Source organism: Thermothelomyces thermophilus, chromosome 7, assembly GCF_000226095.1.
Source record: "Thermothelomyces thermophilus ATCC 42464 chromosome 7, complete sequence".
NCBI classification, from domain to species: Eukaryota; Fungi; Ascomycota; class Sordariomycetes; order Sordariales; family Chaetomiaceae; genus Thermothelomyces; species Thermothelomyces thermophilus.
Genome location: NC_016478.1, coordinates 3812497 through 3840102, shown reverse-complemented (window position 1 = coordinate 3840102; position 27606 = coordinate 3812497). Strand labels below are relative to the sequence as shown.

Sequence of the window (27606 nt, the reverse complement as noted above, 5' to 3'; positions counted from 1 at the left end):
TGCGAACACGCGGAAGGCCAGCCGCGGCGCCAGGTGCGCGGGCTTGACATCATCGGCTCAAGCACGAGGCAATTTGGACAGATTGAGAGTGTGAAGTACGTACATACATGTAGGGCAGGCTCTGTTGGGTTTCTCGGGTCATTCTCATTGTTCATCACGAGTCTCTCGAAAAAAGCTCCTCCTCACGCGATCATGGCCGCAGCATAGACTGCAGGACCCGGCATATGAAACTCTGGCCCCCTGACATTGCCGCAGTATGCGATGAGTGTATCTCGTACAGCTCAGCATGACAACAAACGCGGGTGAGATTGTACCGAGCAGTGGGTTGCACCAAGGTTACACACGGTTGACGCCCTGCATCGCATGGCTTGCTGTTTGGGTGGGTGTAGCCGTTTGCTCGCTCCTCATATTGCTGTGTAGGGACGCCGAGCAGCCGAGCAGCCGAGACAAGCCCGTAAGCTGGTTGGATGTTCAGGTACGTTGGTTACGCAATAGCTGTGTGGTGCGTTTGATTTCTGCCCGTTCTGCTGCGGGGTCCAATTGGAGAAGATTGAGCGCGGGGTGAAGGGTCGTTTTGACAAATCACACCTAAGAACGTTATTTGTACATATTTGCGACTCCCCAACACTTCCGTCGCATCCGTTGCCGATTGAAGTCCAGCGAAAGAGCAATACTGTTGCCACCAACGAAGTGGCGCAGCAACAATGAAGTTCTCGCATCATGTCTCCCAGAGTTACTAAAGGGAATCAGTTTCAAGGAGTTGTATAACTAGTATATCTGTCCCAGTCGCGCAATGTTTCTTTCCTTTTGTTTTTATTTTCCAGGTCGGGTTAAGCCACGATTTCATGACGGAGGTTACTCGTCGTCCAGGCTCCGAAGGACTTCAAGCCGGAAACAGGACCATCATGATCTCTGAAATACGCGCAAGCTTAAAAAGGAAGGCAGGATTCATTCCGCCTGCCTAAAGAGGAGAGCGCTGTTGTCATTTTGGCTTCCTGTAACGCTCGTTAGCGAGGCATTGTGTGGCTCTAACTGCAACTGCGACGAAACACAAGGGCATAATTATTGAACGTGCGGGAAACTTCAACGCTTCTGTCCCGAAGTACTAATATAATATGTATGTACCAGTCTTCTTTAATCCGAAGTTGCTTATATTGCTAATTATCATGTAATTATTGTACAAAAAGCAGCAGAAACAAGGAGTCAGAAATACAAACCTCCTAATTAACGCCGCGCCGTCTGTGGTTCTAACCTAACCGAGAAACCCAAGATTCCAATGAAAAAAAAGAAAGGAGCATGCTGACACAAAACACAGTACTAATTAGACGACCCTGTTGATCTTCTCGTTGTTGTTTCCGCCTGTGGTATTCTCGGTCTCTGCCCACCCAGGCCTCGACTGCTTTTCCAGACCACCGGCTCCTGCCCCCGCTCCCCGGTCACTGACGTTCTCGGTGTGCCTGGTACCGCTGCCGGGTTCCTGGCTGCGGGCCTTGAAGAAGTCCTCGTCGCGGCGCATGCGGGTGAAGTAGCCCTCGGGCAGCCACTTGTGGCTAGTCCAGGGCCGGACGAGGGGCTGGGCGTACATGGCATCGACATTCTCGAGCGAGAGCGAGACGGACTCGTACAGGAAGAAGTAGACGACCAGGGCGCCGGCGATGTTGGTGCCGACGAAGACGAAGCCGTAGGCGTACGAGATGCCCGAGGTCGCGAGCGGCGTGAGGAACGAGATCATGACTTGAAGAGGTCCATTGTTAGTATCTGGAAGACAAGAAGGAAACAAAAGAGAGAATGGAGAGGCTTAATTACAGTTGCCCAACCAGTTGCTGGCGGTGGCGATGGAGGCCTGCTTGGCGCGGGTGCGCAGCGGGAAGGTCTCGCCGATGACGACCCAGCAGATGGGGCCCCAGGTCATGGCGAAGGAGGCGATGAACATGGCGGCGGCCACGATCATGACGATGCCCGAGGTGCTGTTGTCGACCGGGTCGAGGGCGGTGCCGACGGCGGCGAAGACGGCCATCCAGGCGGCCTGCCAGGCGGCGCCGATGATGAGGGGCCAGCGGCGGCCGAAGCGCTCGACGATGTAGAGGCCGAAGAAGGTCATGCCGACGTTGATGGCGCCGAGGATCAGCTGGGTGCGGATGGGGTCGTCGATGCCGGCGCTCTCGAAGATGGTGGCGCCGTAGTAGAAGAAGTAGTTGACGCCGGTCCACTGCTGCAGGAAGTGGATGGCGACGCCGAGGATGGTGCGGTAGACCTGCCTGGGCACGCCGTTCCGTCGCGGGACGAAGCACTCGGACCAGCCGCCGACGCCGACGGCGCGCTCCTTCTCGAGGATGCCGCGCATCTCGCGCATGTCGTCCTCGACCAGGGGGTGATGCGGCTCGTGCTTGAGCCCGCGCAGGCGGGCCATGGACACCCGGGCGCCGTCCCAGTCGGACCGGGCGGCCAGCCAGCGCGGCGACTCGGGCACCAGCAGGACGCCGAGGCCGAGGGGCGCCGAGAAGGCGATGCCCAGGCCGACGACGACGCGCCAGGACGCGGGCGAGTCCTCGATCTCGCGCACGCCGTAGTTGACGCAGTTGGCCACCAGGATGCCCAGCGTGATGAGCAGCTGGTACGACGCCACCACGCCGCCGCGGATCTCGCGCGGCGAGCACTCGGACTGGAACATGGGCACCCCGACCGACAGGTTGCCGATCCCCAGCCCGGCCGTGAACCGGCCCATCATGAGGTGCACCCACGAGCTCACCGCCGTCAGCTGGATGACGCACCCGACGATGAAGACGCAGACGCCAAATGTGAGGCTCTTTCTGCGGCCCCACCAGTCCGCCGTGCTGGAGAGAGAGAGCCGTCAGTAAAAGAAAGAAAAAAAAAAGCAAACAAGACGAGGGAGGTAATGACGCACTAGGAGGCCGTGAGAGCTCCGCAGAGAGTCCCGATGCTCATCAGCGACACGACGAGCGACTCGATGATGGGGATAAAGTCTCTCCCCTCGGGCGTATCCTCCTGGCCGAAGCGGTCCTTGAAGTCCTCGAAGATCAGCATGCCCGAGATCTGGCCGGTGTCGTAGCCGAAGAGGAAGCCGCCTATCGCCGTGATGGCGCCGAGGATGAGAGCCTCGACGCCGCAGTCGGCGCCATTGATGCGTATGGATCTGGTAAGGGGGAGATGTGTGGTCAGCTAATAAGCCCCGGCGTGCAGTGCAGTGACAACAGGGGAAGAGGAGAGGGAGGAAAGGGGAGGGAGGAAGAGGCAAGAAAAGAGTTGCGTTTATGTCTCGACTGTCGGTAGGATTCGTTGTTTACTACTCACTTCCTCCCGAGCATCCCGAATATGCAAGATGTAACTGCAGTCTTGTATTTCACTAATTACTTGATGACCTTCACCTCTGGCGAGACACCAAACACGTGGAACCGCGCATTGAATCGCAACCCCGGAGCTCTGGACTAATAACTAGTTACCTATAATTATAGTCCAGAGCAGGAGGTGGCCATTCTCCAGCATTCTCTAGGCCCAGTCTTCCATGACCCGCTCATGCCCCCGATGATGTCACAGCCGCTGATGGGAGGCATAGTGTAGAAACGTCCGCTGACCCCAAGCTTTGGCCAAGAAAATTTGGGTATAGGACTCGGGGCGGTCGGCCGCAGAATGCACTGGGGTCCCAAACAAACTCGAGCGCTGGGCGAAGTACATACACACTACGAGGGGGGGCTCGCGGGGAGGGCTGAATACTCTACCTTCTTGCTGGTTCCAAGAGTTGGATGTACAGACAGCGCCGCTGCCAGGATGATGCTGTGACGCAACGGCTCCACAGCACCGCACCCGCTCCCCCCCTAGTAATCCATAATTCGGGGGGACGGCGGCCTGCATGCGGCGAGGAGCCTCCCGCCGCTGGGCGCCCGTCATTCGGGCTGCTTGGGCGATTGGGGCGCCAAGGCGGTCCGCGAGTCATCATGGTTTGTTGGTCATGGGACGCGCGATTTTTCTTTCTTTCTTTTTCGTGGGCTTGATCTGACGTGCTTGGACTTCTCTCTTAACTGTTTGGCTGCTAATTAACGAGTATTGGGCCTGCTGCCGCCGCATCTTTCGGCATGCCGGCTTGTGGAGAACGCCGGGATTCTTGTTTTGGGTTTAGTCGGGCTGTCTACTGATACTTGCGTCACAACCTACTTGCAGTTGACTAAAAACGGACTTAAATATCTCTCAGAAGTCGTTACGACCAAACAAGGCAAGTTTAGGTGGTTGATATATCAACAGTCTCTAATACATAAGAAGCAAAAGAACAATAATTATGAGAGGGTAAAAATAAGAAAAGAAAAAAATGAATAGGAACCAGTAAAGGAGAAGGCATGCATCAATACTAATTACTTCGTACAACGATACCACCAGACGTCTCATCACGGCCTGCCATGAGCGGAACGGGTCCAATCATGTTAGACCCGCATCAGTACAGCCACACCAGCTTAGACTGTCGATGTTCATTCCGTGCAAAAACACGAGACTCTTTCCCCGCATCAATGTCGACGGTCAAGCATCCACCCGAGCACAGCCGCGGACGCGAACCCGACAAAGACAGGAATCTGCGCCGGCGGAACGCCGGACGGGCCGAATTCGGGGTCCACCCAGTCCGTGCCCGGATACAGGATCGACGCGAGGCCGGCAATCCAGTATAATATAGTACCGGCGAACAGCGCCGCCCCCAGCGAGTCATGCTCTCTCTGTCTCGCGGTTTGCCGGCGAGACATGATTTCAGCAACAAAAAGGAGGAGCGCCAGGTGTAGTATGAGCGTGGCGAGACCGAGGACCACGGATAGCGAGATGGTCTGCGCACCGTGGAATTTGTTGGGAACCATTCACGTCAGCTACTCTCATTGCACGAGAAAAGCCATCTCTCCCTCCCTTCCTCCCTCCCTCCCTGTGTGGTTCAGTAGCGTAAAGGGGGATATATATATCTGCTGTCCAAGGACGCGAGCCGAAGGGTGCCAGCGTGTGTGAGGTGGTTGTTGAGGGAAGAGGGAATACCAATTTGGGCAATGCTTTTTGTTGAGGAGTAAGAATCCTCTTCCATTAATTACAAGTCAATACTTCCATAGAGGGAGTTGGCTGCGATCTTTCAACGACGCTTGGAAGAAGTCGACGATGACAATCGAGACATAACTCCGATTGCCTGCTCGGAGTTACGTATGTACATCAGGGACGTATACTATGTAGGTACCTTATGGCGGAGGGGTGGACCCTTTCGGGCCGGGGAGTAAGCACCTTAATTTAGCATCCTTCAGAATTCTTCAGAATTCTTTTTCACGTCAGCGGGTGCTCGTGGAATGCCGTCTGACATACCCGCACGGTCAGCACCAAAAGGAAAGTATTTTGTACTTGTAGGTCAAAGACACAGGAAAGTTAGGCTATGTAGGTAATTGGGTGAGGGAAAAGAGTTGCGGGGCAGTCAACGAAACTTGAGTTGGGTACCGTTGGAGCACAGAAGTAAGGCACTAGTAGTATCTGGCCAGACGCTCTAAATCCTAGGCCCATCAAGAGCTACGTATCTATAATTACTTCATCTGGATGTGATATTTAGATCCTGTATCAACATATCCGTCTCTCAAGGCAAATCTGATGCTTAATTACCTCATCTGGAGGTAACCGCCGGGAGACCTCGGTGAAAAAGGTCGTATTGCCCAAGCTCTCCGATCATGGTAACCTTGCCATCTCTGCACGTCACCCTCCCGACCGAGCCAGGCCTTGAATGTATGTACTGTATCACGTCTGGCATTGCAGTCACATGGAACCAACAGCCCGCCCCAACCCGGATACGCCGCCTTGCTCCTACTTCCTCCCGTCCCATACGCCAACTGTAAGTTGTTCATGTGATCACGAAAAGATCTTGGTGCAGTTGAGGAAACCAACAAGGAATGAAAATGGGGTTTCCCTACCGTTGATACCTGGTACGTAATAATAGTCTCCAGACTTGGGTGTGTTGATTTTCAACCCGAGGCCAGATAGTCCTCATTGTTCGTACAAGATATAAGGGCCCGTAGCCTAGTGACAACCCTGAACTGGGAGAGGCGACAAGGGAAGATGGGTCATTGGATGAACTGGAGCAGTTGATGTATATCCGGTGCTCTTCCGGACCAGCTCGGCATTAAAACGATCAAGTTGCTGTCCTTGCCGATCACGGCACGGGAACTTCGAGGTTCAATTGAATTAGTTTAGGACATGCTTTTATCTTACCATTACCGCCTCAAAACAACTTAGGTGGTTGCAAGCCATGAAGAGATAGTCTGGCATCCATATTCCGCCGAACCTGGTGCAACACTTCATACGGTTACCTTACGCTTGGTATTTAGCTCCTGAACTTGATTGCATGACTCAAGAGCCCAAACCGAAGGCCTGCAGACAATCCCGCGCGTGTTGGTATAAGCAAAAGAAGCAACTACCTAACTGAGCAACAAAGGATTTCCCCATCGGATGGCTGTCCGCGGGTCGGTCCGCGATCAACCCTTGGCTTATCATTGGCCGTCAGCCAAAACACTGACACAAGTTGACCAAACAGGGTATCAGATCAAGCTGCTGAGCTTGGCTGAAATGCGAACAAGGATAGCAAATAAGGTAATTAAGATGGTGTAAAATGGAAGCATTCCTGTGTGCTGCGGCCAAAAGGTGTCGCTTTGCGTTTTCGTCGAGCTCACTTAAAAAGACTGCGTGATCGAGCTCGCTCTTTAGGCGGAAAAGAGATGCGTAGGGATGGATGTATGGAGTATAGTACTGTACATAGAGCGGGTTATTTATTGATAGGGACTGATTATGGAGGAAACCGAAGCGCTGCTCATCAAGGATTCGAGAAACAATGACGCCCTTCCCAAGGGCTTGTTGTCTCTTGGGGCAGGCCTGTGCACTGAGCGGCACTGAGCGGGGGCTCCACCCAGCGCCGGAGCCAGGCCCCTCAAAGCCCAAACTTTGCCCGCCCACAACCGGCACATCCTGACACCCCCATCGGCGCACAACCCAACCGTCAACCCTTTGCTTTTCCCATTGTCTGCGTCCGCTTCCAACAGCACTCGGTCTCAATCTGGAACCCACAATTGCCCTCAACGCTTCCACTTTCCCCTATATTCGGCTCTCTTTCCTTCTTCGATTCCCTTTCCAGCCGCAGACTATTCTTCCCTCTGTCATTTGTCATCCGAGGCTTCGAGATGCGCTCTCCCGCTGCCATCGCCTCGTCCGCCCACGGGGACGGCTCCCGTCTCCGTGATGACTTCTCGGAGCCTCCGTCTCGAGAGGGTTGTCCCACACCGGCACCTACGGACAGCTGGAACAACAAAAGTAAGACCGTCTCGCATCGCCCGGCGTTGTCTGGATAACCTGCTGACAAAATGGCATCGTCTCCAGGTCGCAGTGCCTCTATCGTTTCTCCCCGCCCCAGCAGGGCATCTCCAAGGCAGGAGTTCCACCTCGTGCAAAGATTCGAACGTGACTGCGTCTCAACATAACATATTGTCCCAGATCACCTGAAGACCGATCAGTGCCGAGATATTTCTACTCGCAATATTCACACTACTGGCACGGGAGAGCCAGGGTTTGGCGGGAAACTGCGGCTGGCCGACGACAACTGGAGCTATCGAATGATCGCCAGGCGCCGGTAGCCCGCCCGGCTCCCAGCTGCAGCATGCGGCAATTCCTGGGTGTTGACTGACACTCCGCGGTGGCTAGTCCTCTTTACCCAACGCAGATTACGTATGGTTCCCCCAGTTGTCGGGGCCCGTGGGCAAGGATGCTAACAAACTGGGTCACAGGCGAATGGCCCGCACATGGGGCATTTCACGCATACGGCAGCATCACATCGGCAAGCCATGTCCAAGATGAGAGCATCAACGCAAGGTAACAGGCGTGGGAAGCATTGCTCCTAGTGTCTCAAATACTCTCCTTGGTTTCTGCTCTTTGCCCGTCTCAAGCCCCACCATACTTTTTACCATCATCCCCTTGTTCCGTTTCAACCCACCCTTCTGGTTCCAGCCTTCGAGGTGGAAGGTCTGTCTCGCCCAGCACTTGCAACGGTGGCGGCCCACCCCGCCTACCAAAAGCAGTGTCATACCGGATGGAGAGAGAATTCAAGCCCAACCCACCCCCTTCCAAAGACCTTCCCCGCAGAAGAGAACCGCAGAGAAAAAACCAAGAACCGAACAGACCCAAAACTGACCACGCAAGCAAGCTGAGGCTTTCAAGCGAAAGCAGCTGAAGAGGCAGCCATTAAACCTCGGGTCGTCAATAACTCCGGCTCTCGGAGCTACTGGGGTGAGCCAGACCGAGCAACCAGGCAGTCAACCCGAGCTGCAAAGGTCAACGACATGTGCGCAGATGCGAGCGCAAATGTGAAGCCAATCGCCGTGCAAGTGCATATCAAGATGAAGAAGGCCGAGCCTGGGGTAACGTCAGACTAGAGGTGCTCGTTGCTCGGCGGTCCTAGTCGCTCTTGCATTTTCCCCAAGTCCATAAAAAAATCCCCTTCGTCGTGGTCCGCCTCAACCCACAACCGTCCTTTTTGGATGCTTGCTCCGAAAGGCCGGTAATGGAGGTCCTCTGCGAGAAAGGTCTCTGCCAGCTCGGTCTTGGCACCTTGACCGAGGCAACTTAATACTGTACACACGCTGTGAATATTCCTACACGTCGAGAAAGAAAAAACAGACAGAAGAAGCCTCAGCCTACTAGTTAGTGGCCAGGAGATGGTGTCATTGGGAAAGGTGCTCGTAACTGCGGCAAGTCAAGTGATTGACGTCCGTCAAGACAGCACCAAGTGGTGCTCTCCTCCCCGATGATGACGGGATTTGTATTGTTCTTGTTTCAGGGGCGGGAATCGGTCGAGCCAATTCCATTGACGGGACCAGAGATGCGGCCAGGAGCCTGCACCCAACTTAATCCTCCTCCGAGTCAGCCTCTTCTTCGCTGTCGGCGTGGTCGGGCTGAGCAGCAAGCTCACTGGCGTTGCCCTCAATCGACTCCATCGGTTCCTGGCTGCCAGAAGCCTGACGACCCGCCTGAGCGCGGAGCTCATTAAGCTGTTGGATGCGGCGCTCCTGCTCGCTCTTGCTCATGGGCTTGTTCTTCTTAGACTTGGACAGCTGCCTGGACTTGGCCGGCTGCTCAGATGCCGGGGCCGCCAGCACGCCCATCTGTCGCTGCTTCTCAACCAACGCGTTGGGGTTCGCCTTGAGCGCGATCTCAAAGAGCTTGTAAAGGGCATCCTCCGAGATGATGTCTATGTCCAGCTCCAGCTCTCCTTCGTCGTTCTCGCCTTGGCCGGTGTCCTTCTTAATCAGATCAATAGCTCGCTCAAGAAGAGGGCCGTCCAGGCTGCCGAGCGAGTCTATGATGACATCCCTTTCCAACTGGCCTAACTTCTTCTTCGGAGCGGCCTTCTTACTGGCGCTCTTCTTAGCGGCACCACTGCCCGGGCCGGCAGTAGCCTTCTTGCCAGGCAAGCCGCCCGCACCGCCGGCCTTTTTAGACTTGGCTGGCTTTGGTTTACTTGTCTTTTTGGCCGGGAGGTTGGCAAGTTTGGCGCGCTCGCCCATCAACTGCTTTTGCAGCATGGCGACAACCGACTGCGCAATCTCAACATCCGCAATGTCTGCTGTTCCCGAGTTGACCATTTCGTTAACCTTGTTCTGCTCGGCCTGGAGACGCTTTTGGATAGTAGCCAAACGGTTCTCAATCTGCCGGCGCTCTTCGTCAACTTCGGCGTCGGGTTCAGATTCGGCCTCCTCAGACTCTGACTCATCCCTACCCGCTGAGTGGGACGTCGACGCAGCGGTGACCGGCGCATGCTTGGCCATCCACTCGTCCTTCTTGGACATCTCAGCGCGGTACAAGTCCTGCAACCGAAGCGCCTGAGCATAGACTATATGGTCTTCGCCGTTGAACGTCTTGCAGTTCTTGATGATGAGGTCGAAGTCTTTCTCGAACTCTTTTATGGACTGGTACTCGCCCGCACTTAGCTTGTTAGACATTGTCTGGAGATCCATCGGTCGCTTGATCACTTTGTGATAGTCCGGAATGTTGAGCGCCACGGGGTCAACAGGCTGCATGAAAGCAGCGTTGATATCATAATGCTTCGTCTTGCGGAGCTCAGTAAGAACCTCATCACAAAAGCGGAGGTCAAGTGGCAGCTTCTTCTTGCGCTTGGTGTCATAAACTAGGTCTTTGGAATGCGCGGGCTTCACAGGCCGCTTCGTCCGACTGTCTGGCTTTGTGGAATCCCGCCGGATGAGGGGAACGCCATTGCTGCCAGGTGGGAGTGCAAACGCGGGCGATTCGGGAACCGGTTTCTGCGACGGGCTGGTGGCGGAGCCTTTGGAGGGACGGCCGGGGCCAGCTGTGGAAACCGAAGACCCGGGTGCGCGGGGCTCGACATGGCGAGTGGAATGCGCCTTGGACGTGTCTTTCTTCTGGGGTTTCGGAGGTTCAACCGCAGGGTACGCTGCCATCCGACTGAGAATCGCGTCCCGACACGCTTTTGCCTGGATTGTCACGTCGTGGGACTCGCCATTGAACGTGACAGCATTTTGCACCATCAAGTTGAGGTCCGCCTTGAACTCGCCCATGGTTGCATACGGAGTCAAGTCGCCGCGCAGTCGTTTTTCCATTGTGCTAATGTCTGTTGGGTTAGAAATTTTGGCCGAGTACTCCGTCCATAACATTGGCCACAGCTGCTGAACCGGCAGCTTGAACATCTGTCCAACCTTGGTCTTCTTGACCCCAGCAAGAACAGCACGGATTTGTTTGTTTTGCCACTCGGTGATCGGGCTGTCATCAAGGGAGGGATCGTCGAGTCTTTTTGGTTCCCCGCTTGTGGGGCTGAGCGATGCCGGAGGGGCTGCAGCTTGCTGGTCGCCTTGCTCCGTGCGGTCTTGGGCCTCGCCTGTCTTGACCTGCACCTGGTCCGCAGCATGATCCACCTTTGTCCGCTTCGCGACCGGTTCATCCTCACTATCAATGTCCCGCTCTCTCGAAAGCTTTGCAGAAGGTTGCGCCTCCGACATGCTCGTGTCGGCGGTTGCCGAAGCGGGGGCTTCGCTGACAGCCGCAGCGCAGGGCCCGTTTGGAGTGTTAGCCGCCGGATCGCCCGCGCCACTTTTAGGGCTGCCAGGAGCAGCAGCAGCAGCAGGAGTACCCTGTGTGCCTTGTGAGGGACCCGCTGCGCTTGGCGATTCGACCTGCTCCTGCGCATCCGCCATTTTTACATCCTCCTTCTCAGTCGAAGGTGCTGATGGTGCGGCCTCCTCCTTCCCCGCAGCAACCGTCGATTCTTTTTGGTCTTTATCCTGACCGTCCGGTTGATCCGAGGGTTCTTCCGGCTTCGGATGCGATTTTGGCGAAACGTCTTCAGACATCTTGTCTTCCGAGGTTCGGTCGGCGGGCGCGTCGGGCATCTCGGTGTCGGCCTGCGCAGGATCGTCCTCCCTCATATTCACTTTATCCATACCGCTTGAAATGTCGCGCTCAGATTCCCCTTCAGTCTTGGCGGGCGGATCCTTGGAATCCGCTGCGGTTGGAAGAGCTTGGTTTGCAGAAAACGCGTCTTCGTTTTTGCTCTGGGGAGTGTCGGTGGTAGGTGCTTCGCCGTTTAATGCCGGCGCATTCTTGGATTCGGTTTGGGCATCGGCCGGAGACGAGGAAGAATGCCTGTTCGCGAAGCGGTTTAGTATGCAATACAAAAAGTATACGTACCAAACAAAGGAAATGGCCTGCAACCTACCCGTTCATCTCCAAACTCCCGTTAGGGCCTTCCTTGCCAGTCGGGGGTGTCGCCTGAAGGGGCTTCTCATTGAGAAGTGCACCTTCCGATTGTTGTGTGGTCATGACTGCCATCCGCTGGGTTTTGGTTTTGCGAGTTTATGCTCAGTGCGACATCAAATCGGCTGGGGCCGGCGGCAGTTAGCCATGCATGTCACGATCGAAACCAGAGGTTTAGTCGCTTGGCGCAAAACAGATTCGACGATCGCAAAACGCTTTCGAGGGTCGCAATGATGATGCGGGGCCTATAAAAGTGCAGGGACGCGACTCGCTGATTGCAGGGTACAGGGTGCAGTGCGCGATACCCTTCCGTGGCGATTTCTGATCTCGACGATGGTTACGTGTGGGATGCCAGTGACGGCGAATGCGATGTGTGGCGGGGAAGTGGAATGGGCGGGACGTTGGAAGGGGCCGTGCACACGCGTTGGACCGCGAGGAGCGAAATGCGAAAAAGAAAAGAAAATGGCAACCACTCACAAAGTTGGCGAAAAATACTGTGCTGGGGGGAAGGCTGAGAATTATAGACTTTGAGCGCCAGCCTTGCGAAATGATGAAAGGTCGGGGAAGGAAAAACTCGGTCGCGAATAGGTTGGTGGCTGGGTAGGTCGAGTGTGGCAAGGGAAAACAGGAAAAAAAGTGGCGGACGAGAAAACCGACAAAGGGACGGCCTCGTTTGCGTGCGGCACAGGAGATGCTTCCGTGACCGGGTTGCGCTGTGGTTGGCTAAGTGTGGCGGGGTGCGGGGCGAATATTTTGTACCGCGGTCTCTTTCGAGAAATCGGAGTTGAAATCGTCTGTCAGTGCCGGTCGGAAGCTCGTGGCTATTTATCACAGCTGTCAGAGTCCGAACTGAACCGTGGAGCCGCCCGTGAGTGGTGGGCTGGTGTTATCGTCTGGTCCTTATACACTCTGATTGGCTGAAAAGTAACGCGGTGGGTCCGTGCGACAAGTGCACAAGCGGCCAGCAAAAACCGTCAACTCTGTTCTCTCCACCGTTCCGCTCTGTTGTCAGATGTTCCTGCATCGACCCTACGATGCTGTCGGCCTTGATATCGCAGCGGTGTATTGCCAACTGTGCGGATATCGAGTGGTAAGTTGTTTGAAGGCTTTTCAATGTAATACGGTACGCAGTTAAATGTGGCGAGTGAGGCACTCGGCAATTGCCGGATGCGACGCGTTGCCCATGCGTCAGGTACCTATATCTACTTCGTACAGATCACCAAATTCGCAAACGAGACATTGAACGTCACCTTCGACCGCCGGACTCAGATGACAGGCGCAAATCGTAGCGCTCTCTGAATCCCACCTCGAGAGCTGTGTGCTGTCACGCTTCGCTACATGTCAAGTCGACGCGTGCTCAGGTCGCGAAACATGGGAAGACGTTCGGAGGAGTTGTTTGACATGTGTCGCGCGGGCGGGTCGGCCAAGGGTACGCGAGAATGACGCGAAAGCCTGAGAGCTTGGGATTATGGATGGACCTGGTACCCGTACAGGATACGGGATTACGGAGGATTTTTGTACGCGCAACTGTAAAATACAAACGTTCAGCGGCCCGTGCACGTGCAACCAAATCCATACCGTGTCCCACACCATTTGACAGTGCCTAATCAATCATGTGACAGATAAGCCGGGTCAGCCATAGCGATGCAGCCCGCGCCACAGCTGTTGTGGCTGATATCGTGCCAAGCAAGCAAAGACATCCCAAAAAAATGTTTTGGCTGCATCCCGAAATTTTTGCTGCACTGGACGCCTACAACAGCACGACTAACGTTTTGTTCCATTTTCTTTGAGCTGCGAACACTTCGCGGGCCAGAGAATCCGTTTACCCCTAGTTCAATTTGCAGTGTGTCTGCAATTGATTGTTGGGCGGCTTTTAGGCCGGTATTCTACGTTCCAGCGAGGCCTCTCTCGCCTGCGGACCACCAGAGCGCTCCCGCTCCAAACCGAACCCTGAATATGTCGACCAAACGGAAAGCCGCAACCGCAATCGCCAAGCCAGCCGTCAGGCAAAGCGCAAAGGCACCGGTCAAGACCAAGATCGATGAGACGAGAACTGCGGTGGCCACCGGTCTATCATCCAAGCCATCGTCAAAAGCTGAGACAGAACCCGAGCTCAAGAACCAGATCAGCTCCGATGAGGAGGAAGGAATAAGCGAGGACGAGGCTACCAGCAATGGACAGACAAATTCTGCCAAGACTTCAAGGACAAGGGATGGTAAACAGGACGGAGATACGGATGCGGTGATGCAGGAGGGCGCCGAGAATTCGGACGGCGAGCCGACATCGCCGACGTTCGGCGACCTCGTCCGTGGCAGTTCGACTACTATCGACGTTCCTTCTTCTCTTGCGGCCCAAGCAGCTGCCGCAAAGACGTCCAAGCTCGAAGTCCAACAACGGCCCACGGCCCCGATCAGCGCGACCTCCCTTGGCACAGTCCTCAACCAAGCCCTGCGGACCGATGACGCCGACCTGCTCGAGTCCTGCCTGCAGACCACCGACGTCAAGATCATAGAAAACACCATCAACCGGATGGATTCATCCCTCGCCAACGTCCTTCTTTCCAAGCTCTCGGCTCGCATGCACCGCAGGCCGGGCCGTGCCTTTGGGCTTATGAGGTGGATGCAGTGGACGCTAGTGGCTCACGGCGGTGCGCTCGTCACGCAGCCGGATCTTATTGCACGGCTAGGCGAGCTCAGTCGTGTTCTGGAGGAACGTTCTCGGGGTCTGCCCAGTCTGCTGGCTCTCAAAGGGAAGCTGGACATGCTGGATGCTCAGATGAAGTTCCGGAAGTCGATCAAGGCTGGTGGGGCCCCCCGGAGTCGCGGTGGGGACGAGGAAGAGTCGAGCGAGGAAGAGGGGGAGGACGTTGACGAGCCCGGTGTGGTCTACGTGGAGGGGCAGGAGGCTCTCGGCGGCAAGGCGCTCACCAATGGGACTGGCGGGCCGGACGCCGCGGACGAAGATGATGATTTCCCGACTGCGGCCGGCGGAGTTTCGGATTCAGACGAGGAAGACGACGAGGAGCTTGACGACGTGATGGATGAGTTGGCGGATGCGGAATCGCTTGATGAGGATGAGGTCGATCATGATGACGTCGAGGAGGACGAAGAAGAAGAAGAAGAAGACAGCGAGGGCGAAGACTCGCGGCCTCCGGCGAAAGTCCGAAGAGTGTCTGAGCGGATTTCAAAACGGAAGTAGACATTTGTAGAAAGAAAAAGGGGCGGGGTGTGTTTGGCTGTGATGCCGAACCATGTAGAAACAACTACAGGGCAGTCGTTGCCATAGAATGGCAACATGCGCTCCAGCAGTTACGCGTTGCGTGAGCCGCGCTTCTGCTCCAGGCGACATAGAGTGGAACAACAATGCGTTCAAGCTGCTGCGCGGTGTTTGTTTGAAAAGCATGTATATACAGTACATGCATGCAAATGACATGTAATACCTCGATAGGCGGGTTAGGGAGAACCGGTAAACAGCCAAGTGGGAAACCACGAGAAGCAGGCTCATACTCTCAACTCGATGATGCCAAGATGTTGGGCGTTTGGTCCTGGGCTGTTTCCTGATAGGCGCCATTACATCTATGGTCCGCGGAAGCACGGTTCTCATGCTCCGTTTCAAGGGGCCGAGGGGCTTACGCTGAGAACTATGAGCATGACCTAAATACTCTGGCCTAATATGCGTTGAGAGTTGTAATTAAGCAAAACCTTGAATCTTCAAATTTATTTGATTCAAGGGAGAGATCTCTTGATTTAGAATTGGATACCGGGCTCGTATGAGTTTGTGGGAGAAGGAACCTTGAAAATGAAAGGACGGAAGCGCTCTCCCTGTGCAGCATTCCCTCTTTAGGAGACTGTCGATATCTTCGCAGGAGGAAGAAACCAGAAGACATCTTAAAGAAAAGAAGAAGGGAGGAAGATTGAGGAACAGGGTAGATATGGAAGAGAAGCTGAATAGGGAGTTAATTAAGACGAAAACCAACTTGAGAAGAGGAGACTCGTCGCCTGCGTTGCTACGACAGGCGACCGAGCCCCGATGACAGAGAAATGTAATAAGTTGTGTCTGAGAGCCTCGGTCTGTCCAGTGTTATTACTACCATCTTCACTCCCAACGCCATGGATATTTACGCGGACCGTACGTGAAAGCGAGCCCGCTTCGAAGACCGTTAAGACTTGTGGTACGTCAATGGGGGGAAGACGAAGTGACAATCTGGGAAAAATCTGGGGAAAATCAACCACCCTGCGGCCAGAGTGCTGATGGAAGGGATGTGGCGATCGTCGGCCCACCGGGAGTTTCGTCAAGTCAGGTGCGGTCGGGTAAGTAGTGGGCGAAAACAAAAAAAGAATAGAAAAAAGAAAGAGTCTGCTGGAACAGGCATAACCGTATTTACACCGCTACGCTAGCTGGACTTAATTGGGCAGTATCTATCCGTACTTGTACTCACAAGAGTGTACAGACTGACAACAGTGATGGGGTACACGTACTGCGTAGGGTCTCGCGCCCTGCAGGTGAAGAAACTAGTGCGAAGGCAGTGGGTAATTAGGTATCTGCCTCCCGAGTGAAACCGGGCTTGGATGAGAGAAGCGGGGAGCGGTTCTGCTCTTGAAGATGTGGTCACCGAAAAGGACCCGTCTGCGTGCATCATGGTGGTCCGCTTCCGTCGAGGGGAGGGCATCTGTTGAGAGAGGGGGGATGGGCCGCGATTCGCTGCTGGGCGCGGATGAAGACCCGTCCACTCATGGGGGTTGGCTGGCCTGGACTTGTCCCCCTCCCCCCTCCTTCTTTCCCGTATTCCCTGTGGATATCATGGCACTAATACATAATTATCATGTGCGCGCTGCACTGCGCCAGGTTGGCGCCGCCATGCTCAAGACGGCGAAAACGTCTGGGCCAGGGGGGCCCTTTTTCTGACAGCTGGAGGGGGCCGTCGCACTATTGATCATCAAGAGTTAAATTCACCAGCAGATCCTCTCAGCCAAAGCGTCTCTCTCCCGCCGGATGCCAGGATCTTATTACTGTTACCTTACCTGACTGGACTGGCCTTTTTGCTCCTTGGCTGTCATACATCCGCCACCGGAAAATCAAGGTCAGGATTTTCAGTACTCTTAGATATCGAACCGGAAGAGAAAAAGAGGAGAAGAAGAAGAAGAAGAGGAAGAGGAGGAGGAGCAGGAGGAGGAGAAGACCCTCGACCGGGATCGGGATCGGAATCACGATCGGGACCAGGACCGGAGCCGGGACGCATCCACCTTCCTCCTCTGCGCCAAGGGCCTGCACGACCAGGCGCGCAACCAGTATCTGGGCACGCTCATGTTCGCCATGCTGGCCGGGCTGGCCGACCCGGCCGACGAGGCGGTGGCGGGCGCGCTTGCCCGAATCCGAGACGAGTTCCGCGCCTCCGAGATCCGCCCCGAACACGTCCACTTGGACTGGCCAGCCTACCGCTGGATCGATCCGGACACCCGCAGCTTGGAGAGGGTCCCTGGAGGACGCTGACGTCCTGTCCTCCCTCTCGGCCGGGGGCGGGGGTGGGAATGGTGGTGGGAGCCTGGGGGGTACGCCGGTTGTCCTCCTGTAACTCGGGGGTTTTCGAGGTCATGCTTTGAGCTGAAAACTGAGTGTGTTAATTATATGTTTTCTTTCTTTCTTTCTTTTTTTTTTGCGCTTCAGATAGACGAGATAATACTTCGTCGGACGGTAGAAGAGTGAGCATCGAACAACAATTCTCCAAGGTACTAATTACCTAGGTGCCTGGTAATTAATAGTTATTATCTCGGGAGGATGCTACATACGGCCATAGATCCATGGATATTTTTGGACGCCAAGATGTAGCTTTCTGCTACGAAACACATCACTGGTGATCAGCGATATGGTAATTTATTAAGCTAGGTATCTTGGGTTGCAATCGCTGGAGTGTAATTCCTTTGTTTTCTGCTGGCTGGAGTTTAGCCTGTTTTGTGTATTGTATTAGTGTAATAAGCTCGGAGGGTTTGCGCAACGAATCTTAGGACGGAAGTCCTTTTTACGGGCTCGGTGACCCAGGAGAGGAAAGAAATATATACAAGAACCGTTCGACAATCACTTGGGAGGTTGCGGCTCTTCGTATATCAGGCTACCCTCCGGTATTATTTAATATCCTTTTGCATTCTTCTCCTATTCCCTATAATAATTTCCTATCTCCCCATCGTACGGAGCAGAACAACAGCAGCGATTGTTCCGTCGATAATTATAATTACCTCCTGAGTCGCACCACAGCAACCACGATACAGAAATGCTTGCGCGAATTCAAACTTTCTCCTCCATCGCCGCCTCGGCCCTGCTCTTCACTCTTCTCCACGCGCCACGTCCTGCCCAAGCGATCCGGAGTCTCAGCCCGCGACAACCAACCCCCAACCCGCTCGACTACCTTGATCTCGACGCGAGCGGCGTCTACTCATCTCCGGAGAAGGTGCCCCCGGAGGAGGAGTGCGGCGTGGCTCTCGCGGGCGGCAACTTCTTCTTCCCTCACGCGCGCTTCGCCCGCCAGCTGGCCGGCAAGGTCGCCTGCGAGCACGTCCGCCTCGCCTTCCGCGGCCTGCCCACGGGGATGGCCTTCACCGTCATCGCGGTCGAGCTGTCTGGGAGAGCTGAGCTTGCCCGGCGCGCCTTCCTCGACACGGCCGAGGTCGGGGTCGGATACTTTCCGGTATGTTATTAATCAATCATTTAATTACCCTCCGTTACGTTTCCCAAACCGTGCTACCTTATTCCTCATTACCCAGAGGCACAGAGGGTTTTATTGTTTTTTTTGTTTCTCAGAATTCAATGAGACGGCGCGCATGTGTTCTGACGGTGGTCCTGCTGTTAATTATTTTTTATCAAACAAACGACAGGCGTCCAGCTCAGGGTCGAGGGAGCCGGAGACAGACGTGGCGGTCGACGGGGGCATGGCAGACAGGTATTCTGGTATCTACGACGGGGCCTTCAACCTAACCATGAATGTTTTCCCTCCCGAGGGCAGCTCGCGGACGACGCGGGCGAGGACGAGCTGTGCCACGACCGAGGAGCAGCCCCGGATGGAGGTCAGCTTTGGGCTCTCCTCGTCACACGACCCCGCCGACTCCGACGACGGGGACGCCTACCGGTCCACGGTCTCGGACGTGAGCTTCGGGTTCTATGTGATGTGGGTGCAGTGTAATTAACTGAGCCCTCATTACCCTGGAATGGCACCGGGGACAAGTTACAGGAGAAGAGGGTGTCTCGAAGGGATGAAGAGTTTATTGGATTATTTAGAAGTAATTAACCTAGGTGATCTCTGGAAGGCGCTCGGGCTATGAATAAGGGTTTCTGTCACCTTTCTTAGGTAATTACCGCGTGGAAGATGATGGATTTTCTTCCTAGTTATGTCCCGCGTTCGTCAAAATGGGCATCCTATGCACTGATTAATACGGAGTAATTATGCACGTTGCAACAGCCCGACAGTCTAGTGGCCGAATTCAAGTGAAACAGGAACAGTTCCCTAGCTTTGCCGTCGATTGGGGGGAGGAACAGCATGTCATGGTGTACTGACATTTCCAAGGAGCTCAATACCATATTAGTTAATAGGTAATACAGTACGTTCCATTGAATCCCTCGGGCAGATTTGTGCACACAAAAACCAGGGGAATATCTACTAATTATCTCAAGACCACCGAGGGGGCTTGATTATATTTCATCGAAGTACGTAGGCAAGGTAATTAATTACTTACTGGGAGCCTTTGAGATCCATTCGCAAAAACATTCCCCGCCACTCCTCCCCATCCGGCCTCTTGGTGACAAAGCCATCAATCCTTTTGAAACCCTGAGACTCATAGAACCTGTCTCGCAGTCAGCAAACCATCAAGCCTCGAACAAACAAAATTTGTTCCCTCTTTCGTCGCTATAATTAAACTAAACTTCGAACACAACCTTTTGGTCACCCAGTCCCTAAAGAAGAAGAAGAAGAAGAAGAAATTATGTACCTAACCAATTTTTCCCCATTCCCCGCCCAGCAATCCACGTACATGGCATGCATGCCCAGCTCCTTGCCCACCCACTCCTTCGCATACTGCACCAGCGCGGCCCCGGCACCCTTGCGGTAATCCCGGGCCGGCTCGCGGAAGTCGGTGATGAGGACCTCGAGGTACATGAAGTCGCCGCCGCCCTCCCCAGCGGCGCCCGCCAGCAGCGGACCGGTCACGCCCTGCAGGTGCTCCTGATCGAGCACGTACTGGGGCAGGTAATTGGCGCGCAGCGTCGCCGCGCCCACGGGGAGGTAATACCGCTGCTGTTCGTGGCCGGCCCCGTCGCCGTCGTCGCGGCCGGGCAGGGCGGCCTCGGCGATGAGGACGCGCACGGGCTTATTTTTAATAGGCGCGCCCGAGCTAGAGCTAGAGGAGGCGAGGCGGTACGCTTCGGCGTCGGCGATGGCGCTTGCATGGCGGGCCAGGAAGCCCGGGCGGGCGACCGACAGCTGGTCGGTGCCCCACTGCCCGGCGCTCCCGATGCTGGAGAGGTGCGGGATGGATGAGTCAAAGGCCGACGTGATGAACTTGGCGTCGTCGTCGGAGGGGGACGGGACGGCGTCGCGGATACGGAACGGCATTCTTAATTATGTTGTTTTGTTTTGTACTGTGTAAAAGCGAACACGCTGTTGCACCCGCCGGGTTTAGCCGCCGTCCGAATTAACTAGGTATAGCGCCACGTCGGACCCGCGTCCTCGCACGGCGCAGCCATGCCTACCGCATAAATGGAAGCCCTCCCCTCCGACGTCCCTTCCTTGTACTCTCGACTTTCTCTCTCCCTCACTCATCCCCTTCGCTCGGTCGCTGCCTCCTCATCTCGTTTGCTTTTGCCCTGCCCCCTTTATCCTGTAGCTCGCCGGCCAATGTCGCCCGCGCTCCGACACCCGTTTTGCCAGGCTGGATGCCTTGTCCTGGCCCTCTTTGGCGTTCCTTAGCAGCAATTATACTTTAGCTTGTAGTTTATTCTCCGAAGCTCTACTCTCTTTACTGCTCTCTGTCGCCTGGGCTACCTGGTAATGAATCGCACAAATGTAGGCATTTGGGTCGGTCTGGGTGATGTCGAACTTGAAGTTTCGGATCTGCCGATAGAAGTTGGCCTAGACGTGTCAGGATTCTTTCAGTTAGCATTTCGCTCAGTTTGGCATCATGACACGTACCTAGGTAATTAAACGGCAGGACGTACCGTGTTGATGTACATACATACCATTCCTTGGCGTTTCCGTCAGGTCCAGTCCCGCCGTTGGGAACGTATTCGTCAGTCGAGAACACACCGAGTCCGACAAAGGAGGGTGCGCCCTTGATGACTGGGGGGTCATTCGGCTGTGTCATGACTCGATGGGTGAGCTTGCAGGTCATGTCGGATATTTAATTAATTAGAGGTGCTCGTACATTGCCAATCATTTGTGTCCCAAAAAGAGCGTATATTGTGCTGGAAACCAGGTATGTACGTGCCTTTTGAAGAGAATGTTCAGTTACTAATGCGGAACCCCTTTCTTCACGCAACTGACGTACCTGAGGGGAAATAGACAACAGCGTTGTGCAGGGTTGAGCCATTGCAGCCCTCCGCGCATCTACGGCTGCGAGTGGAGTTGATGGCGCTTCGGATGGCTGCCGTGTCATCCTGTCAACCCCATGGAAGTTTTCCGATGCCGAACATGCTAACGTGTGAGGAGAGTGCTCGGTCGAACCAACGGAACTGCAAGGGTGATGCTACCGCGGCCCGCAATCAAGGGTTGCCTCCCGCGGGCCGCAATCAAAGGGCATATGCATGGATACATGTGCCGCAGGCCGCCGTCTTTTCTCGGGACAGTCATTTCCGTCATCCACCCGGACGTGAATTCAGCGCCGCGACCAGCTGAATGAACCCCAAGCCGACCCAACGCCAGCCCTCGGTTAATATCAGGCACACATCCCGAGTTTTGCGAGTTCGCATCAAAAGTTTGCATGCACACTGTTGAAATCCTCCTTCATGACCGCCGCCCGAGTGCGCCGTCCCCCAGAAACCAATCCCTTCGCCGGTTTCTTTCACGCGTCGCGACTTGCGGCCAAACTTGCCAAATTACACACACCATGCCGCGCAGGCGGTTAGCCAACCCGGCGACCCGAGTTCACCTTTTCTGCAGGGCGCTGGCACTTCTCTTTGAGCTCGCTGTCTTGATCTTCCTCATTTATATCAGCAAAGCGCTGGGCTACTCGAACGGCATCAGATACGCCGGTGTAGGTCCGCTTCCGCCGCTGTTTCTCGGTTCGCCCCGGCTAACATGATCATCCCTCTCAACGTGTAGGTCGTCTGCGCAATCTTGCACGATGCCAGTCAAGTGGTGGCCCTCACTGATCGTCATCATCGGCTGCGCCATGTCCCCCCTCCGTGTGTCGTCATCTTCGATATTGTCATCCTAATCCTCCTGGGCGCGAGCATTGGGTACGACTTCGCTGAGGCCTTGTCTCACCTTGACAAGCGCGCCGGTCCCTTCTACCGTGCTCTCCTCGACGACCAGCACTACATGGTATATACGATGCTGTAATTAAGCTCTCCATTCTAAGGCACTTCCAGTTGCGCCACCAAGCCACTAATCCCGTCTCCTAGGGCGGTACACGGAATTCTTATAGGTGTCTCCCTATGGGACTTTTGCCTTCAGGCCCGCCTTGAGGATCGCCTGCCGTCCGCCGATAGCTCTGTCAATGCCACAGCAGGCGATGATATGCGCGACGAACCGGCGAGGCGGGGCGATATGGAAGGAGTTGAACTGCGAATGAGGTAGCTAAGTTGCTTCCCGACGGACTTGTTTTGCGCTCATCGTCGGGCGCGAGATGCTGATCGGGGTGCTGGGAGACGTGATCGGCTAGCGTGCGCAGGCGGCGGCTAACGACGGCGACGGCCAGGGACGTGGCCGTCTTGCCGAGTCCCATCTAGTCAGTCAAGAAATGATCTTCGTTTTCCTGAAGATTGAATATTACATGCAATAAGAAGGATCCCCATCTAGCTGTTCTCCAGATTGCGATCCCATATCCTGTCTATCAGCCACTGCACTGGGAACTGCCGTGGCGACAAGGACTCCGGCAGCAACAGATACCAGTCATCCCCATCCCTAGGGGTTAGGTTGTTGGTCATTTTGACGCATTCCCAGTACTCGGGATAGAAACCACTCGACTCCCAGTCAATGATGGAAACGACGGTCCAAGAGCCTTCCTCGTCCTGGCGCACCATGATGTTTGCCGGTCGGATGTCTCCGTGGGTGAAGACAACTTTTGCCGGGGATGCGGGCATCAGAGATCGCAGGAATCGAGTGTACATGTGTGAGGCCGTTTTGGAGCCAGTGAAGATGAAATCTTCGAATTGGCTGACATCCAGGATCGGCTTGGGACTGATGCGTATACCCCGTCTTCCATCTTTGCAGCCCTGGCCCCCTACCCCACCAAGCGGTGTGTTTGGTGGAAATGGAAGGGATCGGAGGTCGATGAGGAGCTTGTCAAGCTGGGTGCTGATGGACCGTTTCTGGACGTCATCCAGTCGGGGCCACACTTTCTCCAAGTCGAGGCCAGAGACGAAGGAGGTGAACAGCAGACCATACCGCCCGATGCGGATCACGCCATGCAAGCGTGGCGCTGGAAAGCGCGGCAAGTGTTCCTGCAGGTACGACAGGGTCCGGTACTCGGTTGTGATGTGCTCCTCGAGGGTGACTTTCGCGACGATTCCGTCGCTGACACGGAAGACCATGCAAGAAGCCGCCCACGGGCTTTTGTAGAGCACTTCGCTTTCATCCAACAGCTTGATGACAGCCTCGGAGAGTTGATCATAGTGTCCGAGAAGATCCTGGAGCTCAGGAGACAACTCGCGCGCAATGGTTGCAGGATCGGTACCGTGGAGCCTGGAGCGGATGTCATGGGTGGGGAGCGGTCGCGGAGTTTTGCTAGGCCGGGCATCTACGAAGTTCAAGTTAAGTCAGGGCCGGGTTCGCAAGGCGAGCGAGAGTTTAATGCATTGAGCATTCCCACCTGCTTCCTTGAACGACTTGAGCTGCTGGGGATACGAAGAGGACAGAAGGTCGCAGAGGTTGGCCTCCGGATCCTTCAACAGCGCTTTTTCCAGACCGCGCAGCACCTTGATATTGTATCTGGCCGCAACCGTCTTGCGATTCGCCTTTGCCACTCGATTGCTGGGCGTCTGGCCGGCTGGCGCTGAACTCTTGGCTCCGTCCATGTCAGCCTTGCAACCGTGGACCTAAAACTGCGCGCCGAAGTGGTTTGTCGGAAACACTCAGGTTGGGTGATCGTGGTTCCCTCAAAAGAAAAAGAAAGAGAGAAGACGAAGGCTCAGCTCTGCACCAGCGAGGGTAGTCGGATCTGAGAGTTTTCCGTGGGAGTATTTTCATGACCCGGGAGAGAGAATGAAGGATGGTCGATGAATGTGCCAGCGCGCAGGCCACGGCAGGCAGACACGCGTTTGGTGCGCGACCCCGGGATGTGAGCGGCAACCGCTGATTGGTTGTCCCCCCATCTTTCCGTCCCCTGCTGCTTCCCCCTGCGGGTCCCCAATTAGTGTATGTATGTACATACAGCCTATAGACGTCATACCTGCTCTTAGTGATCCAGCGACAAACCAATTTGAGAGGGTAGACTTTCGTCGGGCAACCTTCGATCTGTGAAGAAACGAACACATCAGTCACACTCCAAAAATGACACGCATCTCAGTAGCAAGACGAATAGATACTCTTGGATCCTTGTAGCATCTTGTTCTAGTGTGAGGTGAGTATTTGCTAAACTCATCAATAATGATGTTACATCTATACTATACTGTGACCGACGTGTCAGGAATAAGGCCGAGGCGATGGCGAAACAGTATCAGAACCTTGTGATTTCGTGAGACGTAGAGAGTGGATTCCTAGACAGAGAGAGCTGAAAGGATTGGAGTATTTATGCTCGCAGACACAGCGGAGGCAACAGGCTTGGACGTTGTCACGAATGCATTGAGCACTGCAGCTCCGGTTCTCAGGGAGGGGGGCACATCAATCTATTGGCGTCAACAGTTTCCTCTCATCGATCTGCCCTGGCAGCTTTGTGGCTGCCCCCCCGCAGTGACTCAGAACACAAGGCCCAAGCATATCAGGCAACATAAATAACTAAGTGTCGGGAGTGCAGGCCGGGCGGCAGGTACAGGGTACTTCATGGGGACCCTGTGCCCGCCGCGCCCCTCACTGTCGAGGCCGTCGAAAACGGCGACACGCGCTAGCCAAATTCGGCGGCCAGAACACCGCTTTCTCGACTTAATGTGTAGTTTTGTTTTGTTTTTCTCCCGTGTTGAATTCTTGATTTCTCGTGAGGATCAAGAGACGGAGGAGAGAGCTGGGAGGGTGTGAGAAAAGCGTTGCACGGTGTTCTCCTGAGATGGGATGGGACCAAGGTTTAATAAGGGGTGAGTGAGTTATTCTCGATGTATTATTATTGTACAGTACACGTATTACTAGTACTTATAGACGCGTTCCCCCGGTGGGCTCGAAGAGGGGCGCGACAAGATTGGCCCGCACTAAGGACAAATCTGCGCAAACTTCGATGCCCCGTTTCGGCTTGTTCAAAAGTGAAATTCGTAAAGTCTCTGGGGTCCGTTGGAGTCACAAGTTTACAATGTTGGGTAGACGCGACCAAGGGACTGGAGCAAGAAATGTCTCAACGTTCCTAAACTCGTGGCATATGATTCCCAACACATCTCAAGTGTCATTCTTGCATCTCCAACACAATCGTCATGTTATTCCCACTCAAAGAGCCCTCGCCGTCCTCCGCAGTCTTCCGGTCAATATAGAACCACTCGTCCAAATCCTGCTCGATCGGTGCTGGAGGAAGGTCCTCGTCGGGGGGCAAGCGCACCTCGTCCGGATCCAGCTTGCCCGGTGTCCCGTCCAGCGTGGTGTTGTCTCTGCGAAATGCGATCGCTGGTCAGCTCATCTTCCTTGCGCTCCCCGCTTGTTCCATCCACATGAGGAGGGAGGGAAAAGGTGGGTGGGATTCGAGGTTTACCCACAGTGAGATATCCTCGCGCTTGGTCTTGCCCTTTACCAGCCTCTTCCAAGCGTCCTCGCAATCTGCAATGATCTTCTCGGCAAACCTGCGCCCCTTCCATTGGCCACCAAAGGCGAACTCGTTAGGAGGCCGGCCGTCGGGGACCATGTAGAAGCGGAACCAGTCGCGGGTGGCGTCGAGCAGTCCCGGCAGGAGGCGCTCGACGTCGGGCAAGTCGCGCAGCCGGGCACCCAGCACCGGGTCGTCGACATCCACCACCAGTACCTTCCAGTCCGTCTCCCCGGCGTCGAGCAGGCCCAGCACGCCGAGGGGCCGGACCCGCCGGACGGTGCCCGGCCCTGGAGCTACTGCCCGGCCAATCTCGCATGCGTCGAGCGGGTCGTTATCTCCCGGGGCGCCCGTTTCCGGGTCCTTGTGGTCCGGGTCTTCCCAGGTCTGTTTCAATGTCGGCGGAGCGAAGGGGAAACTGTCTGGTTGGTAAGGGTCCTTCTTCACTGTCCTCTTCTCCGCTAACCCTCCTCACATCTTCATTTTACTATGTGTTTTCTATTCCGTTTCTCTCGGGAAAAGGAGGGTTCTTCTTCCTTCCTTTTTCGGGAGCTGGTGGTGGTGGTGCGGCGAGTTTAAAGGGCCAAATGGGGGTGAGGACGGACCTGCGGGAGGGCGCCGTAGTTCCAAATGTAGCCCCTATAAGGAAAGAAGTTCTTGACAAAACGCGGTGCGTGGTCGAGGGTGTCCTGTACGATGGGGTTGAGGCTCTTTTCGCGAGATATCTGGGATGGGCGAGAGTTCAGCAACCATGACATGTCAGGCGTTGGCGTGGTGCAGCGCATTGCAGTCATTGCAACGCATGTTAAGGTAGGTTATCTGATTCAATTACCTCGAACTTGGCATTGCTCCACCTCGGGATTTCAATGACCATGTTTAGTATCCCCTTCTCCCTGTCATGGTACAGCGGAATGTCATGGAAGGGCGATACGGGCACGCCGTCGTGAGCACGCTCAAAGTGAATGCGGAAGTCCTTGGTAAAGGGGCGACCGGACTTCCTGATTACGTATTCGCCTTTTTGGGCGTGCTCGTCGAGCGGAGACGTTGTTGCCATTTTGGAGCTTGATTCTGGGCTTGAGAAAGGGGAGATGCATCTGCCACATTCACCCCTAACGGAGACGAGGAGGAAATGGGGCAGAAGAGTGACGTCACCTGTGCGGTTCATATCCCATGGCTCACCTGGGCTGACACCTTAAGAAAGCACAGAGGAGCACGAAACCAGAAATGAAAATGATTGGCCCAGATGGATGAAGTAGATCGAGAAGAGAGAAAAGAGTTATACCTTACGTAGAAAGAAGTCCAAAATTCCAAGCCCCGAAGGCCCCTACATTTAGCTTCTTGCACAGTTGTACCCTAATTAATTATGGGTGCTCTTTTGATCTTTCCTGGTTCGAACTGCCAACACAGGATCCGAAGGTTCCGTTGCAAGTTCAGAATCAGGTAGCCGCGACCGGATTGCCTGACGTTCGGTAACAAGCCTTGATGTAAAGCACTGCAAGTGACAGGCTCCGGCCATCTGAATCGTAAGGTATTCCACGCCATAGCGCTGCTAAGTTTGTATGTACTGTCTGCCAGAGTCAGAATACTCCGGCTCCCCATCAATGGGTGCATTATGAAGGTCTACCATGAACGGGTTTACAGTGGCAACTATTAGTACTATATTTACACTAAGGTGGTATTGAGGCACGTTATGGCCGTTACCAGAATACCGCCTCTTCAGCCTTCCTGAACAGAGGGCACA

At 54.9% G+C, this 27606-nt stretch overlaps 11 protein-coding genes across 11 annotated transcripts; 4 read left to right on the top strand and 7 right to left on the bottom strand.

Moving 5' to 3' along the window:
- Nucleotides 1–1250: 1250 nt before the first annotated feature.
- On the bottom strand, nt 1251–3326 carry MYCTH_108924 (MFS sugar transporter-like protein; the record flags this gene model as incomplete). The annotated part of the gene is made up of 4 exons (XM_003667317.1): nt 1251–1734; nt 1807–2834; nt 2906–3154; nt 3313–3326. The coding sequence occupies 4 exons, from the start codon at nt 3324–3326 to the stop codon at nt 1322–1324; spliced, it is 1704 nt and encodes a 567-aa protein (XP_003667365.1). The 3' UTR covers nt 1251–1321.
- Nucleotides 3327–4285: 959 nt separating this feature from the next.
- Nucleotides 4286–5560, bottom strand: MYCTH_2313128 (uncharacterized protein). The gene has a single exon (XM_003667316.1). It carries the CDS (start codon nt 4851–4853, stop codon nt 4515–4517), a length of 339 nt encoding a protein of 112 aa, XP_003667364.1. The 5' UTR covers nt 4854–5560; the 3' UTR covers nt 4286–4514.
- Nucleotides 5561–7190: 1630 nt separating this feature from the next.
- Nucleotides 7191–7640, top strand: MYCTH_2113977 (uncharacterized protein; the record flags this gene model as incomplete). The annotated part of the gene is made up of 3 exons (XM_003667315.1): nt 7191–7320; nt 7387–7467; nt 7501–7640. The coding sequence occupies 3 exons, from the start codon at nt 7191–7193 to the stop codon at nt 7638–7640; spliced, it is 351 nt and encodes a 116-aa protein (XP_003667363.1).
- An 856-nt stretch (nt 7641–8496) lies between these two features.
- Nucleotides 8497–11991, bottom strand: MYCTH_2313125 (uncharacterized protein). The gene is made up of 2 exons (XM_003667314.1): nt 11750–11991; nt 8497–11676 (listed from the first exon to the last, which is right to left on the bottom strand). The coding sequence occupies exons 1-2, from the start codon at nt 11851–11853 to the stop codon at nt 8907–8909; spliced, it is 2874 nt and encodes a 957-aa protein (XP_003667362.1). The 5' UTR covers nt 11854–11991; the 3' UTR covers nt 8497–8906.
- A 1669-nt stretch (nt 11992–13660) lies between these two features.
- On the top strand, nt 13661–15017 carry MYCTH_2313124 (uncharacterized protein). Its single transcript, XM_003667313.1, has one exon. It carries the CDS (start codon nt 13744–13746, stop codon nt 14983–14985), a length of 1242 nt encoding a protein of 413 aa, XP_003667361.1. The 5' UTR covers nt 13661–13743; the 3' UTR covers nt 14986–15017.
- An 879-nt stretch (nt 15018–15896) lies between these two features.
- Nucleotides 15897–17277, top strand: MYCTH_2113974 (uncharacterized protein; the record flags this gene model as incomplete). The annotated part of the gene is made up of 4 exons (XM_003667312.1): nt 15897–15915; nt 15978–16097; nt 16249–16316; nt 16891–17277. The coding sequence occupies 4 exons, from the start codon at nt 15897–15899 to the stop codon at nt 17275–17277; spliced, it is 594 nt and encodes a 197-aa protein (XP_003667360.1).
- Nucleotides 17278–19636: 2359 nt separating this feature from the next.
- Nucleotides 19637–20418, bottom strand: MYCTH_2313121 (uncharacterized protein). Its single transcript, XM_003667311.1, has one exon. It carries the CDS (start codon nt 20381–20383, stop codon nt 19715–19717), a length of 669 nt encoding a protein of 222 aa, XP_003667359.1. The 5' UTR covers nt 20384–20418; the 3' UTR covers nt 19637–19714.
- Nucleotides 20419–20582: 164 nt separating this feature from the next.
- MYCTH_2131308 (glycoside hydrolase family 55 protein) lies at nt 20583–21158 on the bottom strand (the record flags this gene model as incomplete). The annotated part of the gene is made up of 3 exons (XM_003667310.1): nt 20583–20713; nt 20791–20899; nt 21003–21158. The coding sequence occupies 3 exons, from the start codon at nt 21156–21158 to the stop codon at nt 20583–20585; spliced, it is 396 nt and encodes a 131-aa protein (XP_003667358.1).
- Nucleotides 21159–21553: 395 nt separating this feature from the next.
- On the top strand, nt 21554–22424 carry MYCTH_2313120 (uncharacterized protein; the record flags this gene model as incomplete). Its single annotated transcript, XM_003667309.1, has 1 exon — nt 21554–22424. A coding segment is annotated over exon 1 (190 nt), but the record flags the coding sequence as incomplete, so codon positions are not given.
- Nucleotides 22425–24245, bottom strand: MYCTH_2313118 (uncharacterized protein). Its single transcript, XM_003667308.1, has 2 exons — nt 23799–24245; nt 22425–23726 (listed from the first exon to the last, which is right to left on the bottom strand). Exons 1-2 carry the CDS (start codon nt 24001–24003, stop codon nt 22783–22785), a joined length of 1149 nt encoding a protein of 382 aa, XP_003667356.1. The 5' UTR covers nt 24004–24245; the 3' UTR covers nt 22425–22782.
- A 1096-nt stretch (nt 24246–25341) lies between these two features.
- MYCTH_2313117 (uncharacterized protein) lies at nt 25342–26966 on the bottom strand. The gene is made up of 4 exons (XM_003667307.1): nt 26698–26966; nt 26471–26590; nt 25819–26252; nt 25342–25713 (listed from the first exon to the last, which is right to left on the bottom strand). The coding sequence occupies exons 1-4, from the start codon at nt 26917–26919 to the stop codon at nt 25515–25517; spliced, it is 975 nt and encodes a 324-aa protein (XP_003667355.1). The 5' UTR covers nt 26920–26966; the 3' UTR covers nt 25342–25514.
- Nucleotides 26967–27606: the final 640 nt, after the last annotated feature.

Bases quoted from the DNA above. Each gene is read 5' to 3' on its own strand.
- MYCTH_2313117 (XM_003667307.1), bottom strand. From the start codon at position 26,919: ATGGCAACAACGTCTCCGCTCGACGAGCACGCCCAAAAAGGCGAATAC. The intron at 26,253-26,470 runs GTCCGTCCTCAC...ACATTGAAACAG, and splicing joins ACTACGGCGCCCTCCCGCAG to ACCTGGGAAGACCCGGACCA. The intron at 25,714-25,818 runs GTGGGTAAACCT...CGCATTTCGCAG, and splicing joins AAGCGCGAGGATATCTCACT to AGACAACACCACGCTGGACG.
- MYCTH_2313125 (XM_003667314.1), bottom strand. From the start codon at position 11,853: ATGACCACACAACAATCGGAAGGTGCACTTCTCAATGAGAAGCCCCTT. The intron at 11,677-11,749 runs GTAGGTTGCAGG...CTTCGCGAACAG, and splicing joins GGGAGTTTGGAGATGAACGG to GCATTCTTCCTCGTCTCCGG.
- MYCTH_2313124 (XM_003667313.1), top strand. From the start codon at position 13,744: ATGTCGACCAAACGGAAAGCCGCAACCGCAATCGCCAAGCCAGCCGTC.
- MYCTH_2313121 (XM_003667311.1), bottom strand. From the start codon at position 20,383: ATGCCGTTCCGTATCCGCGACGCCGTCCCGTCCCCCTCCGACGACGAC.
- MYCTH_2313128 (XM_003667316.1), bottom strand. From the start codon at position 4,853: ATGGTTCCCAACAAATTCCACGGTGCGCAGACCATCTCGCTATCCGTG.
- MYCTH_2313118 (XM_003667308.1), bottom strand. From the start codon at position 24,003: ATGGACGGAGCCAAGAGTTCAGCGCCAGCCGGCCAGACGCCCAGCAAT. The intron at 23,727-23,798 runs GTGGGAATGCTC...TGAACTTCGTAG, and splicing joins CAAGTCGTTCAAGGAAGCAG to ATGCCCGGCCTAGCAAAACT.